Below are 17,079 nucleotides of genomic sequence, written 5' to 3'. Positions count from 1 at the left end.
TTACAAATTGACTTTGACTACATGATACATTTAACTTAGTCACTGATAAATAATTTTTTTAGGTGTTTAATTCTTTTGAATCACCCAGGATTTTAATGATTTATTGTGTTTCTTGCCTGTGTGGCCACACTATGTAAGTTCTATGACAGCAGGGACTTTTTCTGGCTGTTTTGTTCACTGCTCCATCCCCAGCACCCAGAAGAGTGCCCAGCAAGTGGTTGATGCTCCAGAAATATTTGTTGATTGAATGAGTGAATCTATGTTACATAACCCCTTCCCAAATTACCTAGCTTGGTAAATACTCCACGGAAAAGGTCAATCTAGAGTAAGCAGATCTGTTTCCAAGGAAACAAATAAACAAACAAATAAATAAAGGGAAAATATTCGCTTACACGTAATATATAAATGGACAAAGACAATGAGTCCACTAGAATATAACCCTGAAATGCTGCTAGTGATTAGTTCTAAGTGGTAGTAATGCAGGCAATTGATGGGTTGATTGATTTCCGCCTGTTTTGTTTTTTTCTAAAATAGAAATGCAGGTGATTCTTTTTCTTTTTTGATTATCCATATTTTCTAAAATAATAACAAGGATTGTTCACATTCACTGTGTGCTTACTCTGAGGCAAGCACTTCCTTGGCAGTAACTCAGTCTTCACAGCAGCCCCTTGAATTAGGTACTACCATGGTCTCCATTTCATAGATGAAGAAATTGAGGCACAGAGAGGTTGGGCAATGTACCTAGGGCCCCACAGCAAGGAAGTAGCAGGACCAGGCAGCTTGATTCCAGAGTCCTTCCTCTTCCCTACCTCATTATGTCGCAATGCAGAGATGTTATTTATGGAGTTAAAGTGCTCAGAGAAATCTGTTTGGTTTCATACGAAATCCATTAGGACCAGCGTCTGATTAAATTGCCGAGGGCTCGCAGTGTTCCCCTACGCCTGTCAGCCCACTTTAAAGGGCAGTGGTCCCGCCCAGCTAATTGCCTGCTCCCTGTGAGCACCGGTCCAGCCCTGTTGATGCTCGGTATTCACCCTCAGGATCTAAATTTAGGATCTGAGCAGCTAAAGTGTCTTGCCAATTTTCAGATTCGACTCCCATTAGTCCAGGACATGGAAAATGTTAAAGGTATAGAGCTATGGAGGTTCGATGTTAAGAAGGACAGACTGATTCCTTTTAAAACAATTTAAAAATTGTCCCCTTACCAAAGTAATAGATTCTTGTCATGAAAATACAGAGAAGTATCAAGGGATCAAAGAAAGCCGCCCACCGTGCCGCCCCTGCTAACACTTTGGTGTGGAGGAAGCTTTTATAGAGTGCCTTATTGCGTCCTCTAGGAGGAGGAGGGGGCGGAGGAGACTGAGACTTTTGCATATGTCCCATGTTGCCATGTGCATTGAAGTTGCCCTCCTGTGCTTTTTGTGGCATCTAGAGGCTTGTCATTTAAGAAGTTTCAAAGTGACACTTGAAGCCGGCCAGAGTGAGCAGCTAACAGCAGCAGCAATAGTCCTGGGCCTGGAGTCCCAAGACCGACATTCAAACCTTGCTTGGAAGCCTCCTAGCTGTGTGTCTTTGAGGAAAGGCACTTACCCTTCCTGATCTTCCATCTTTGAACTGGAAAATGAAATGAACACCCCTCTAAAAGCCCAACTGAGAGCCGAGGTTAGTGGAGTTAAAAAGACACGAGCTAATGCTCACCTCCAAATTCATACTGGCTGTGTGACCTTGAGCGGTTACTTAAGCCCTCTGTGATTCAGTTTCTTTGTCTGTACAATGGAAATCATAGAAGTGCTCCCCTCGCTGGATCCCAGAGAGACCCATATGAGACAATGCAGGTAGCACACTTCGTCCCATGCCTCACACACGTTGGGTGTTCAGTAATGATCAGTGACATACAATTTTTGAATCGTGTTAGAGCAGTTTTCCCCACTGGGTGGTGAAACCAATAGGGAGTTGCCACAGCATTTTTAAATAGAATAGAGACAGGAAATATCAGCATGTATTGCTTAGAGCGTGGGAAATGTTAATTGGTGAATTTGTTGTTTCAAGTGTGTGTGTTTATGTACTGTAAAAGCAATGTAAATTGTATTTCTTATCATAGGTGGCAGTTTAAAAATAGGAAAACCACTGGATTAGATCAGATTATAAACTTGGATCCTATGATCTTGGATTTTGCTTGAATTTGCCAGGGAGGTATGTCTTTGGCTTTCAAAACCAAGGTGGCTCTAGGAAATAGCTACATTAAACGTACTTCAGCTTGTTCTGTAAAAATGTTTGGGTCAAACTCCATTAAATCTTTTTACAAAAATAAATCCTTATGTAAGAAATGTTATCCAGCAAATAACGCCAGGAAAAATGTTGCTTCCCTTGGGGAAATGGTCTGCTTCCTCCCTAACTTTCTCTTTTTCCTCGTCTGCCAGGAACCTCAGAGTTCAATTTAAATTTCATTTATAGCAACTTATTGACTTTTCTGGTTAGCATACCTAAATTCTTCATATCTCTTCAGACTTGGTTTTCTTTTTTCTATTTTTATTAACTATATTTTGTTGTAAATCATCTCAAAACCTTTTAGGGAGGAAGCAGGACATAAATACATTCAGGAAGAAAACAGTCCTTTGCCTTGTTTACAACCCCAAGAGGTGACTGTCACACGAGATAACGTATATGGAGAACACTGGACACAGAGCAGCCTGGCCGGGGCGTTGTCATTAGGAAGTATGTGACTCCTGCAGAGGTGTGTTTATCAGCTTTGCAGAAAAGGAGAATTCGGCTGGCATTTGTTTTAACAGAATTAAAAAAAAAAACTTTCTTCTTAACTGCTTATAACATAGAAATACCATATGATCCAGCTATCCCACTACTGGGTATTTGTCTAAAGAAAATGTAATCAACAATTCAAAGAGATCTGTGTACCCCTACGTTCATCACAGGATTATTCACAAAAGCCAAGATGTGGAGGCAACCGAAGTGCCCATCAGCGGATGAGTGGATAGAGAAGATGTGGTATATAGATACAATGGAATACTACTCAGCCATAAAAAATGACAAAATTGTGCCATTTGTGATGTGGATAAACCTTGAGGGTATTAAGTTAAGCAAAATCAGCCAGACAGAGAAAGACAAATAGCATATGATTTCACTCATATGTGGAAGATAAACACATGGACAAAGAGAACAGATTAATGGGTACCAGAGGGGAAGGGGGTGGGGGGAGGGCAAAAGGGGTAAAGGACCACATATATATGGTGATGGATAAAAATTAGACAGTATGTGGTGAGCACGATGCAGTCTACACAGAATCTGAAATATAATAATGTACAGCTGAAATGCACACAATGTTATAAGCAAATATGACCTCAATAAAATAAAAAAATAATAAATCATGGTAATACTTCCCTTTGTGGAAAATCGAACAAAAAAAGTAGATACTTATAAATCTCATCACCAGAGATGAGATTAAAATATTAATTATGTTAATATTAAAATGTCATCTTTCTTTTTTTGAAAATAGCTTTATTGAGGTATAATTCACGTATCATACAATTTGAAGCATACAATGCATTGGCATTTAGCATATTCACAGAATTTGCAACCATCGCTGCAATCAATTTTAGCGTATTTTCATCACCCGCCCCCCTGCCAAAGAAACTGTTCTCTCCTTAGCCATAATCTCCCCAAGACCCCCATTCCTTCCAATTCCAGACAGCCAAGTCGCTTTTGAGGGCTGGTTTCTTTCACTTAGCACAATGTTTTCGAGGTTCATCCATGTGGTAGCGTATATCAGTACTTCATTCCTCTTTATGTCTTGTATGAGGTTGGGCTGCCATAACAAAATACCATAGACTGCTGGCTTAAACGACATGTTTATTTTCCCACAGTTCTGGAGGCCGGAAGTCCGAGGTCAGGGTGCCAACATGGTCGAGTTGTGGTGAGGCCTCTCCTCCTGGCTCGCAGAAGCTTCCTTCTCACTGTGTCCTCACATAGTGGAGAGAGAGTTCTGGGATCTCTTCCTCCTCTTGGAAGGGTACCAGTTCCATTGGATCAGGGCTCTACCCTTATGACCTCATTAACCTTAATCACCTCCTTAAAGGCCCATCTCCAGTACAGTCACATGAGGGGGTTAGGGCTTCAACATAGGAATCTGAGGGGGGACACAGTTCAGTCCCTAGCATGGTTGAATAATAGTCCATGGTATGGATGTATCACACCTCATGCATCTACTCATCTCTTGATGGACATTTGAGTTGTTTCCACTTTTTGGCTATTATGAATAACGCTGCTATGAACGTGCATGGACAGGTTTTGTGTGGACATCTCTCTTGGATTTATACCCAGGAGTGGAATTGCTGGGTCATATGGAAACTCTAGGTTCAACTGTTTGAGAATCTGCTAGACAGTTTTCAGAGTGGCTGAACCACTTTGCATTCCCACCAGCAGTGTATGAAGGTTCCAATTTCTGCACATCCTTGTCAACACTTATTACTATCTGTCGATAGGATTATAGCTGTCCTAGTGGGTGTGATGTGGTATCTCATTGTGGTTTGAGTCACGTTTCCCTGATGCCTAATAATGTTGAACATCTTTTCATGTGCTTATTGGCCATGTGTCAATATCTTCTTTGGAGAAATGTCTGTTCAGATCCTTTGCTCTTTTTGTTGGCTTGTTTGTCTTTTTATTGTTGAGTTGTAAGAGTTCTTTATATATTCTAGGTACAAGTCTCTTATCAGACGTATGATTTACAGTGTGGGTTGTCTTTTCAGTTTTGTCTTTTGAAGCACAAGAATTTTAATTTTGATGATGTCCAATTTATTTTTTCATTTGTTGCTTGTACTTTTGGTGTCGTATCTAAGAAACCATTGTCTAATCCAAGGTCACGAAGATTTATTCATTTTTTATAAGAGTTGTATGGTTTTAGCACTTTCATTTCAGTCTTTGACCCATTTTGAGTTAATTTTTTCTACGGTGTGAGGTAAGGGTCTAACCCCATTCTTCCACACATGGATGTCTGGTCATCCAGCAGCATTTGTTGAAGAGACTGTTCTTTCCCTGTGGAATGGTCGTGGCCTTCTTGTTGAATATCAGTTGACCATAAATGTGAGGGTTTATTTCTGGACTTTCAATTCTATTCCATTGATCTTCATGTCTGTCCTTATGCCAGTGCCATACAGTCTTGACTACTGTAGCCCTATAGTAAGTTTTTAAATCAGCAAGTGTGAGTCCTTCAACTTTGTTCTTTTTTTCAAGATTGTTTTGGCTGTTCCAAGTCTTTTGACTTTCCGGTTGTCATCTTTCTTGTCGATGTTTTTGAAACTGCGTCACTATCTTTAATTTTACCTCAGCAAGATCGTACTGCATAGCAATTATTTTCATGTGTCCCTGCTTTTTTCACCTAACTCAATATTGTAAACATACCCTTTATATTATAAATTTAATTTACATATGATTAGCTCCATAACTTAGTTATTTTCCTATTGGACACTTCTTTCTAAATTTCACCATTATAAATACTGCTGCTGTGGCTGCCTTCATTCCTAAGAGAGTTTAATTTCATTTGTGCAGCTATTGAAGATATTTTTACATATTAAAAACATTCATCTTTTAATTCACACTTTGAGATAATTTCCCTAAAAGCAGTAGAACAGGCACAGAAGAATGAGGAGTCAAATCCCACATTTGCAACTTAGAAAAGACACTGACCTTTCTAAGCCTGTGTTCTCATCTGAGAAATGGAGATGATAGTACCTTCCTAGAGTTGTTGGGAAGATTAAAGACAACGTAGGGATGTACGGCCAGTACACGCCAGACAGATTGTAAGACTCAATAAATAGAACTTATAATAATAATAATAATTATTTTCACCATTGTTGTTGCTATTGTTGCTAGCTGTACTAAAAATTGCAGCATGTAGCAGAAATGGAGCAGGATGCCTGTGAGGAGAGGAGACTGACGGTCAGATCTTTCCTCTCAGCCTGGGAATTGCAATCATAATGAGTAGACATTACACGTTTCTCACTTTAGCCAGAGAGAAGTGTTTCGATATCATGCACCAAATCAATGTCCTCAGTCCTGAATCTTTGTGAGTATTTAAGATTTACATACATACAGCAATGGCTGTGGGAGGGTTTAACTCCATTTCTGCAGCTATTGAAGACATTGTTTACAAATTGAAAACGCTTATCCTTTAATTCACACAGAGGTGAGCTCCAGGAGAGCTGGCCTCAACAGACACACAGTAGGGGCTGACAAAGGGCGGCACGAAGCAAGGCAGGCAGGCCCCTGTGTGTTTTGTTGCTGTCAGTTACCTCGAGCAGCAGCAGGGCTGAGAGGGCTCCGCCTAGGAAACCCGGCAAACAGCAGTTCGAATCACGACAAGAACCATCATTTATTATGCACCTATTGCATCTCTTGTGTGCCAGACATGCTTCTGGTGGATTTTTGTATGTGATCTCAGCTAACATATTTCAATATCAAGATTGCCCTGTGCACTGAGATCCACAGGAACCCAACTGTATAGATGAGGAAACGGAAGCTTCGAGAGGGTTCACGGCATGCTGGTAGTAAGTGCTGGAGCCCAGATGCAAACACTCGCCTCTGACACTACAGTCAGGGCGTCCCAATGGAACTGGAGCACCCGTTGTATTGCTGGAATAAGCGTGTGTCATTTTGACAGCCTGGAGCCTGGGAGAGAGGGCTTGGGGCTCACAGAGGGAGGCAGAGTGGGGTTTCATTCCTTGGTTCAGCAGAGATTGACTGGGCGCCTGCTCTGGGCACGGGACCAGAGTGTCAGGTGCTGGGCATACAGTGGGGACCATAAGCCAACAACTTGGTCTACTGGAAACTCGAAGTCTGGTGGGGAAGCCAGACACTGTTCCAGTAATCACACAAATTCCTGATCACAGACTGTGACAAGTGCTTCGAAGAAGCTCAGGGTGCCACGAGAGACCCTAGCGGGGGGAATTGGATAGCTTGCCCTGGGCTGAGATCAGAGTGAGCGGGGAATTAAGTCGATGTGAGTGGCAGGAAGGCACCTCGGCAAAGACCCTGAGGCTCGAAAGGGGACTGAAAGAAGGCCTGTGTGAAGGAAGCAGGCTGCAAGGTGATGGGGGAACCAGGAGACAGCAGGGACCTCATGCACGGGCCTTGTAAGGACTTTGGACTTGACCCCGAGGGCAGCAGGGAGAACACGAAGGGTCTTAGCTGGGCAGTGGCAGCATCAGATGGGATTTATAGAAAGACGAGTGTGGCTGCAGGTGGGGATGGATCCGACGAACTGGTGGCAGTGGGAATAGACAGAAGTGGGTGAATTTCGGGGACATTTATGGGGAAAGAACGACACAGGCGAGATGAGCGATCCTTTCTAAAAATGTAGTGTTGTTTGGAGGTAAATATGTTTCTCACCAAAGTCAGTGGTTGGGAATATTCACATTTTCTTTTCAGTACACCAGAGGGCTTCCTATCAGAAAGAACTCTGTGGTTGAAACTCTTGGGTTGTTAATTCCCATTCCCTTCTTTTAGTGTTTGCTAAGTTTGGTTTCTTAGTCCTCCGGGTTTCTTGACTCAAGCCCTGTCTGCCCTGGGTTCCAGACTAACCGCCAAGACAATGAGTGAAACTCCCCCAGTCCATCAGTACAGACTGAAATAATTTCCCGATTCCTTATTAATTGTTGCATTCGGAGAGGAGCTGTTTAAAAATAAACTGGAGGATTTGTTTCCATTTCACTTAAAGGCAGCATTTCATACGCAGAGCTTCTGCCTGTCTGAACTGGAGAACTGTTTATACCCCAAGCTCATTCAAAATGCCTGGGATATTTCTAAAGCTCAGTCTTGGCAGCAGCAGCTGAGAATGCAGAGATAAATAAAACAGTCATAAGACACGGCCGATGGGCTTCGTCTGTGTTCATTCACACCCATAACTCACTGGGCTTTTGAAGGCACAGAATTTCGAAGGACAACCCCGTACAGGGTGGCTGTGTAAACCGCTGTGCTGAGATTCCGATCTCAATGCACCTCCGCTAACTGCAAAAGGGAGCTACCCTTGTAAATTGAGATGCAGAAAGAAAAGACGAACAGATAGATAAACACATACACAGAAAGCTTACCTACGTGATTTAAAGAAAATTTAAATTAATTTCTTTAAGAAAACTTAAATTAATTTCTTTAAGAAAATTTAAATTAAAGAAACTTTAGGGGCCGGCCCCATGGCCGAGTGGTTAATTTCGCACGCTCCGCTGCAGCGGCCCAGGGCTTTGCTGGTTCGGATCCTGGGCGCGGACATGGCACCACTCATCAAGCCATGCTGAGGCAGCATCCCACGTGCCACAACTAGAAGGACCCACAACTGAAATATACAACTGTGTACTGGGAGGATTTGGGGAAAAAAAGCAGAAAGAAAAAAAGAGAAGATTGGAACAGTTGTTAGCTCAGGGGCCAATGTTTAAAAAAAAAAAAGAAAATTTAAATTTTCTTTAAATAAATAGCATATTTTCCAGTTTTTTTGTAGTCACCACATTACTTGTATAATTAAGAAATACTTTTATTGAGCATCTACCATGTGGAGAGCAATGGGTACCATCTCAGGTCATCCTTGCATTCTACTAAAAGGAAGGTCTTCCTAGCCCCATTTCGTGGATGGGAGAGCTGAGGCTTCAGAGAGGTTAGAGACTTGCCCGGGTCACTCAGTTGGTAAACGATGGTGATCGCTCTGGCTGAGAAAGTGTGCTCTGGGCCACGACCTCTGCTCTGCTGGCCCCGTTGCTGGCTTTGCTCTGGTGGCTTCCCGGGCCTCAATTTTTGTCACCTATAAAAAGCAAGCCTTTTATCAAATGTCTCCCTTTCCGGGAATCAAGATCCTTTCCAGGGTCAAAACTTGATAAAACCCCGGTGATTCTGTCTCAACATAACCGATGTCGTCACTTCCGGCACCAAACGTCCCCATTTAAAATACCGCCTTCAAAGCGGCTCAGCTCTGAGCTCACTTTAGTAATATTGTTTAGACGTCAACAGCAGAAAGCCTTAATTACTGCATATTCGAGACTGTCAGATTCGTCCCGGTGCCTGGTGGCTTCCAAGTCAGCTCAAATGTCCTCAAAATAACTCAGCCCAACATCTGGCCCTGTGGAGACCGGGAGGCAAACTTCCCAGACCGCCGACAGTTACCCCCGAATGTCAACATTTCTTTCTTTTCAGAAAGGAAACCCTCCACGATTTGTTCTCCCAATGGCGCGACATGGAGTTTTTCTGTTATTTTTTTTTCATGTTCTTTCTGTATTCTTTAAATTTTCTATGATGACTATGTTTTGCTTTTGTAATGGAAAAATAATCTGATTTAAAAAATTCAGCCCAATAAAACGGAAAAGAAATAAAATCTTGGTATTGTATTGTGTACTCCCCTGTCTTCCTCACTGCAAAGTGTGGGACAGGACTTTAAGCTCCACTGGATTATTCTGGGTGGGGATCAGGGACCCCATTCTTACTCTGCGTTGCTGTGACATGATGGTTAAGAACATGGATTTCGGACTCAGACAAGCCAGGCTTAGAATCTTGCCATGGCCATTTATTTAGCGGTGTGACCTTGGGCAAGTTGCTTAGCGTCTCTGAACATTAATTTTCTCCTCAGTAAAATGGAAATAATGATAGCCTCTACTTCCAGAGTGGCTAGAGGGATTAATGAGATAGTAAATGAGCATGATGTCTAGCCTTCAGTAAATGCAAATCTCCTGATTAGTTACATGATCTCGTCAATATTCTCTTGCAAGTGTGGTGTCCTTGGGACTGCTGAGGCGCCTCAGGCTCTTTGCCCTGGATCTGAATCAAGACGTCCTCGGATTTTGGTGCCTGTTCTCTTCCTCCTCGTTTTTCCAATTTTATTTTATTTTTTTGTTGTTGCACTAGTCCTAAGTGTATAGTTCAGTGAACTTCTATATATGTATCCCCTACGTCACCGCCAGCCAGACCAAGATAAAGAACGTGTCCAGCACCCCAGGGGGCTCCCTCATGCCTCCACCCGCTCAGCAGCCGCTGAGTCCCTGGCAGACTTTATTTTGACTTCTATCACCAGAGAATAGTGTTGCTTGTCCTCAAACTTCATCTAAATGGAAACCACAGTATGGACACCTCTGTGCCTTGCTTCTTTCACTGAACTCTGTGCATGCAGGATTCAACCAAAGGTGGAGGGTACCAGTGGTGTAGTATTCTTTTGAATGAATATAATCACAATTAGTATATCTCTTCACTTGATGATGGACACTTGGGTCGTATCCAGTTTTTGACTATTTGGAAGATGCTGCTATTATGAATGTTTGGTATATTTTTTGGTGGATGTAAATACTCACTTCAGTTGCAGATTACCCAGGAGTCAAATTGATGGGTCTGAAAGTATACATATATTTAGTTTTAGAAGATGCTGCCAGATCATTTTCTAACGTGGTTGCACCATTTCGCACTCCCACTAGCGGTGCGTGAGCATTCCAATCGCTCTGCATCCCTGCAAACACTTAGTATGATGAGTCTTTTTCATTTCAGGTCTCCTGGTGGGTGTGAGGTAGCCTCTCATTGTGGCATTGATTTCCCTGATGGCTAATGATGTGGCACACCTTTTTACGTGCTTATCAGCCATTGGGACACCGTTTCATTCCTAAACACACGCTCTTGGAATATCTGGTGGGTCAGCTTGCCAAAACGATGTTTAAAGAATGAGCCCATATAATCTGAGAGAGTTCTCAGAGGTTCTCCTCTGACTCAAACACCACAGTTTGGGGCACGCATTCCAGAATATCTACGTTGGCCTCTTCTGCTTACTTTCAAGTTCTTGGCTGTGTTTGATAACTGAGCTTGACCGATAAAATAACTTCCAGATTAGTGACACGTTATAATTTTAAGAGAGGATAAGTGAACTCTTTTGCAGCATTTCAGCATATATTTTTATAGTCCGCTTGGGGGAAACGACATCACATTTCTGGAGTACCTACTGTGTGCGAATCCCTGTACCAGGCACTTTAAAATTCGTGGTCTCCTTTCATCTTCAAAAGGACTCTGTGAGGGCGAGATCGAGATTGTTATAGCTCAAATGAGGAAACTGAGGATGGGGGTGGGGGTCACCCAGTTGCTCAATGGCAGAGCCGGGATTTAAATCCTAGGTCTGCTTGACTCCAAAGTCCACCTTCCCATTAGCAAGCAAACTGAGGGGCAACATTTTTCTAGCAACTCGCCCATGAGAAAGTCTTCCTGGCGAACAATTCCCTCATTTTTGCAACGGTCAGCTCTGTGAAGGCAGCTTCACCTTTGGGTGGGTCTCTCTTCAGGGTCTCCCAACACTGGCTCTGACCGTACAGGGAGGTCAGCGACTGCAGGACCCCCACAGATTCCCGTGGGCCACTTGACCCCATTTCTTCTCCTCCCCGCCTTTCCGCATCTCTAGGTTCTGACCGATGGCGGTGATACTTTGTAGGTGTTGATTCCCGAGAGTCTGTTTTCTTCTGTCTGGTATATTTTCTGATAATTCTTTTAGAAAAAAAGTTTTTTTTTAGGGTGTCCACCTTACCTGTAGAGACGTCATCATGGTTGGCTTCCCACACCAGCAGACAGATGCCTCCGTGTCCCCCAGGGAGACATTGTTCACTTTTGGTATTGAGTCGTTTCAAATTCGCATCATCGAAATTTACAGGAAATGTGTCCACTGTATGTTCCCCTTGACGTTTCTCCCTGTTTCTTCAAACTTTGCAAATCATCACATTTTTGATGACTTCATCATATTTTACCAAGTTTCTAAATGATCGGATACCTAATCATTCCCCGAAGGTTGGGCATTGAGGTTGCCCCCAAACTGTTTATGTGGTAAAGAATGTGGCAGTGAACACCTTCGGCTGAGTACACCCTTGTCCCGTCTTGATGACAGAAATCTTCATCTCCCTGGTGAGAGACAGCTGTGAGACTATGCCCCTATGGAGGTCAAAAGTGTGAGTGCAGGAGCCAGAAGCCCGTGGTGAGACCTCGGGCAGGTTACACAACCTGTGTGCCTCAGTCTCCTTATCCGTGAGACTGGGGAAATAACCACGCCTCCCTTGCCATCACTGCCTGTGTATAAAGGGCTCAGAGTACCACAGAAGTATTTGCTTTTATTATTTACCCAGTATCCTAGAAACTAGGTGCCAATTGGATAGAAAATTAGTATTTTAAGGTTTCTTATCTATACCGCTGACTTGGGAGTGTGAATGTCTCCTTTTTGTGACTCAGGACCCAGCCCTGTCACGGGTCCAGCACTGTGTGATGGATGAGCATTTCTTGAAGCAACTCCTCTCTGTGCTGTGTGAGCATCTCTTGGTTCTTATAATTCCATTTATTCTTCTGCCTCCTCCTCTGGAGTGTGAGCTCCTTGGGTTCAGACTGTGCCCTAAAAATAACACTAGCTACTCTCTATTGAGCGCTCAACTCCGGATCAGGCTCAGTGCCGAGCACTTCACACGCCTCGTCTGGTCTGCTCCTCCCGGCGCCCGGAGGAGGCAGATGCCATTCTCAGACCTCAGAAAACAGGCACTGAGTGGTGGCTGAGTGAGGCAGCACTTGTTCCGGAACTCGGCATCAAAGGGATCACTCAAAGCACACAAGTCGGGGGATGCTGATTCCCAGGTCTCGCCCCTGGAGATCCTGATTCCAAAGGTCTGGAGCGGGCCCAGGAATCTGTATTTTTGCCCCAGGTGATCTTCATGCTGAGGCCACGTCTGGGCAACACCGAATGATTGGCTGGATGACCCCGCGGTCCCTGAATTTCCTCCCTCTGTCTCAAGCCTTAGGCAGCTTCTCTAATCGCCTGGCATTCTCACCTTGTCAGACTGGAGCAGGAGAGGATGAGGGCGACCAGGAGGAGGAGACTGAGCAAGTCTAATTAGTATGCAGGGTCTTAAACTGAAGCTGAAGGGCTGGCGCGTCTCTCCGGGATTTTCCACTCTCCAGCCCTTCCGGAACTGGCTGCGCACCAGCCTGCCAAGGGGGACAAGGACGACGCAGGGGCACGGAGGCATCTGTCTTTTGGTGTTGGAAGCCAACCACAATGATGCCTGTAAACTAAGGTGGACCCGGGTTCTTTCACTCAAGCATCCCTGCCTGCTTCTCCCTGGCTGCGTCCTCCCTCGCTCCCTCCATCCCTCGCGCCTCTGTTCTGCTTAGACCACGAGGAAAACCACTAAGGAAAGACTGCCTGTTTCTTGATTTCTGGCGAAGTAATCCTGGCCATGGTCCCCACGGTTAAAGGGAGATACAGGCTGAAAGGAGGCCGGGCGAGCAGCATTGCCGTCTCGTGCCGCACCCTCTGCGAACTCCTAGCTGTCTCTGGGTGTTACTCCTGTATCTCTAACACTTGGATAAGATTTTAGACACGAGCGCCTGCTTTCCTGCTGTGGCAGATGAGGATTAGCTCACTTCATCCCACCCCCACCCTCCCAAAACAGTTCAATTGCTCTTTCCCATTCCTTTATGGGTTGCCTTTGTAATTTCAAGTAATATACTACCACCTTTATTTCTTTTTTACCCTTTTTGGGGAGGTGAAATACACATACAGAACAGACACTCACATAACCACCATCCTGGTGAGGAAATTGAACACTGTCAACACTTTTAAAGCCCCTCCACCCCATGAAGCCGCTGACCCAAACTTTTGTGACAATCTTTCCGTTTCTTTTTTGTAGAGCTCACCTTTCTATGCACCCCTCAACATTTAGATTTGCTATAATCAGAACCACACTATACACATCATTCTGTGCCTTGCGCCTTCCCCCCAACGTTGGTAAATTAATCCAAGCCGACACGTGTCGCTGCTTCATTTGCGTTCGCCGCTGTACACTCACTGTTCCAGTAGATCCCGATTTACTTATCCAGTCAGCTGTTGAGGGACATGTGGTCGCTTCCAGTTTTCTGCTATCATGAGCATCCTCACTCATGTCATGCAGTATGTGTGTGCAAGGGTTTCTCCAGGGAGGGACACAGGAGTGGAAAGGCTGCATTGTAGGGACCGTGTGCAGTGTCCCCTGAGAGTGCCGGTTTTCCAGCATGGTTGCACCGATGGACATTTCCCCGCTCCAGAGATTCTGACTTGATGGGCCAGCAGGCCAGGCCCTGGGACTGTTCAAAGCCCCCCTGGGGATCCCACCATGAGGCTCAACATCTGCCTTCATTTCCAGTCCATGGGCTCGAGGTAGTACCTGGACTCTCCAATTAGGAGCCACCCCAGCACCCCTTACCACTCCCCTCCCCCAGGATCATGATGTAATCATCTGAGAGCTAAAAAGGGCTTTATCCTAAGCAAGGTCAAAGTGTAGGGGCAGGTCAGAGAGGTTAGCAAGGCGTGGACAGGAATTGGTTAAAATCCTGGCACAAAGGCAGGCGGGCTGAGGAACTGAAGAAAACCCAAGGGCTGGGAACTCCTCGGCCAGTCCCTCCTTCCCTCCATACTAGGAGCCTCCCGTATCTGTCTGCCGATTGTGGGCTGGAGAGAATGCCATTCAAATGGCTTAAATTTTGAGACATTGAGACTCCTCTGAACTGCTCTGAGGGTCTTTATGGTCATGTTTCTTTAAAGGGACTCCAACCTTTGAGAATGGTTTGGGGTTCTCAACCCTGGCTGAACCTTAGCAATACATGGGAGCTTTGAATGAATACCGATGCCTGAGGCTCAGGCCAACTCCATCAGAATGTCTGGGGTGAGAGCCTGGCAACTACAGGCTTCAGAAGCTGCCCAGGAGCTTCTCAAGTGCAGCTGGGCAGAGAACCAGTGGTCAGTGGAGCTCAATCTTGAACTAGTGTCCATCAGAAACACCTGGAAGGCTTGTTAAAAACACGGATGGCTGGTCTCCACTCCTCAGTTTCTGGATTCGGATTCTGTAGATGCAAACGTTGCTGGCCCCCCAACCACACCTGGACAACATCTCGCACTGAGGTTTCCCGGCATCCCTCCCGTGGGGATCCGGAGCAGCCGTGTGCCCAGCTGCTCCGTCTGGTTGTGTACGCCTTTCCCAACTCTGTATTATGTTGTCAGGCTCGTGGCTTGACCTCAGCCATGGAATTGGCAAATGCTACTGCTCAGGACTCCGCCACCCCCAGTCAGTTGCTAAACACTCACATCCTGGATCCCGTCATGGATCTGTGGGATATTGGGATTGGGAGAGCATCTCCTGAGGTGTGGAGCATCCTCAGCTATGAAGGATCATTCACCGTCGTCATCGATAGGGTCTTCGCTGTGGCTCCTCACGTAGCTTCCATATATATGGAACAAACCAGGGTACGTACATTGAAAAAAATTCTTTAATTTTCCCATGACCGCAGTCTTCAAGTATTAAAAATATTTGTTATTAATGTGATTATTAGTTCAGAGTCAAATAAATACATTATGAATTGATAGTTATTAGGCATAGAATGTAAAGACGACTCTGGGGACGCCAGCATTTCAAATTGCCTCCTCGTTTGGCCCCTGGGACCTTGGCACCAGGGCAACGCCAGGGTGGGGCGAGGCAGGAAGGGAAGCCAGGGACTGCGAGTCTGCGTGTGGCAGGTGTGGAAACGGACTTTCCCGGAGTAAGCCACCACCTCGAGCCCCTGGAAGGCCTTCGTGTGGCCCCGTCCTGGAGACTGCTGGGCCAGCTGTGCTGCTAAAAGCCTTGGGCCCACCGCTCTGCATGCGACGGGGTCCACGCCTCACCCCTGCTTGGGTCGGACAAGGTGTGCCCTGAGTCTCTGGGAGGTCAGGACCGAGGGCAGGCGGGACTGAAACCTCTGCCCTACTTGGTAACAACCCCACACCCTTCCTCCTGGACCACTGCTCCCCGCCAACAACCCAGCGCGCCCTCGCTCAGGGTGTCCCTTCAGGCATTAACGTCCCCGGCAAGCACCTGGAGAGCAGCAGCAAAGACTTATCAGAAAAGAGGGTCTTTCCAAAAGTGCCCCCCCCCCCGCATGGGTCCGGGATTCCATATTTTTGGGGATGGAGCTTTTATCTATTGGGACAATTTCCCTAACAAATAGTGCCGTGCTCTGTGTTCAGCTGGCTTTCCTGTTTGGCTGACTCAGGAAACCACCCAGATCACATTCTTGTCCAGACCATGAAAGACTAGAAAAGATTCTCTTCTGACCTTGTGTTGACCCCAGTGTTATCCTGAGTTTTTAATTTGGGGGGGGTGGAGGGAACGGGGGCAGTGGTGACAGACGGGGCTGAGCCGAGAGCCTGCGGTCTGTCATCATCTTGGTACAGCTTCCTTCCTTCAGGGCCCCGACCTGCAGAGCACACTTGTGACCTTCTTCTGAACTGAACTGAGAATGACCCCGAGCATTACGGGAAGCAGGATTGAAACTTCAGGTGCTGCCCTTGGGCACAGGGGCGCCCCTGTTCTTCTCTGCTGGATCCGTGGGGCCAGACCAGAGTGGCCGCTCGGTGGCTTCCGGTGGAACTGACCTCCTCACCCATCCCAGTGTTCGATTTCCAAATGGCCAGCCTGTCCAGGTGCATAAACCTCTCCTGACTTTCTCTTTCATGTCTTTGCAGTGAAATGCAAAATGGAGGACGAGGAGGAGGCTGCAGCTAAGGCCCCACCTTAACTACTGTTGTATCCTTTCCTTTCTGAGCTCCAGTGACGCCGCGCGAGGAAAATGTCCCAAATACGCTTGCTCTACTGATTTCTCTCACGACTAGATTTGGTGCATGTGAATACAGAACCTGTCCCGCACAAGACGATTTGTGGCGAAGGTGCTTTAGTGCAAATAGTTTATCGTAAGAAAGTACTAGTCTTGACTTTCTGCATTAGCCCCCAACTTCATTCTTTCCTCCACATATTTCTTCAGTGCCTCGGGAGCGTTCTTAGACACCAGCCAGCGTTAAAATGTACACGAACTCCAGCGCCAAGAGAAGCTGAAACGCTCTCTGGCTACCGGTTTCCCTCTTTTGGTCACCTTTGCAAAGATCATATTTCAATCAAAGCCCCAAACCGCGGCAGTGGGTTTTAAGTTTATCTGGTGAACGCTCTTTTCATAAAAAAGACGTTATTGCCTGTGATCATTTCCAAAGGAGACTGGCCCTTAACTTTTATTGCAAACCCAACG

General features: G+C 45.6%; 1 protein-coding gene across 19 annotated transcripts in view; it reads left to right on the top strand.

The window, feature by feature from the left end:
* Positions 1-17,079, top strand: part of IQCK (IQ motif containing K) — a 118,156-nt gene that overhangs the window by 100,546 nt on the left and 531 nt on the right. For 18 of the 19 annotated variants that reach the window (XR_011424314.1, XR_002799296.2, XR_011424315.1 and 15 more), the window contains one exon: positions 16,526-16,586. Coding sequence is in view for 14 of the 19 variants with exons in the window: in XM_070230918.1 (XP_070087019.1) it covers positions 16,526-16,578 (53 nt within the window). In the remaining 5 variants the exon portion in view is untranslated. Of the gene's footprint in view, positions 1-16,525; positions 16,587-17,079 lie in introns of those variants that run through there. The other variant, XM_070230924.1, reaches the window with a different exon arrangement.

Source organism: Equus caballus, chromosome 13, assembly GCF_041296265.1.
Source record: "Equus caballus isolate H_3958 breed thoroughbred chromosome 13, TB-T2T, whole genome shotgun sequence".
In the NCBI taxonomy this organism is placed as follows: Eukaryota; Metazoa; Chordata; class Mammalia; order Perissodactyla; family Equidae; genus Equus; species Equus caballus.
The sequence above is the reverse complement of the archived record's forward strand: the minus strand, read 5'-3'. Positions and strand labels throughout refer to the sequence as shown.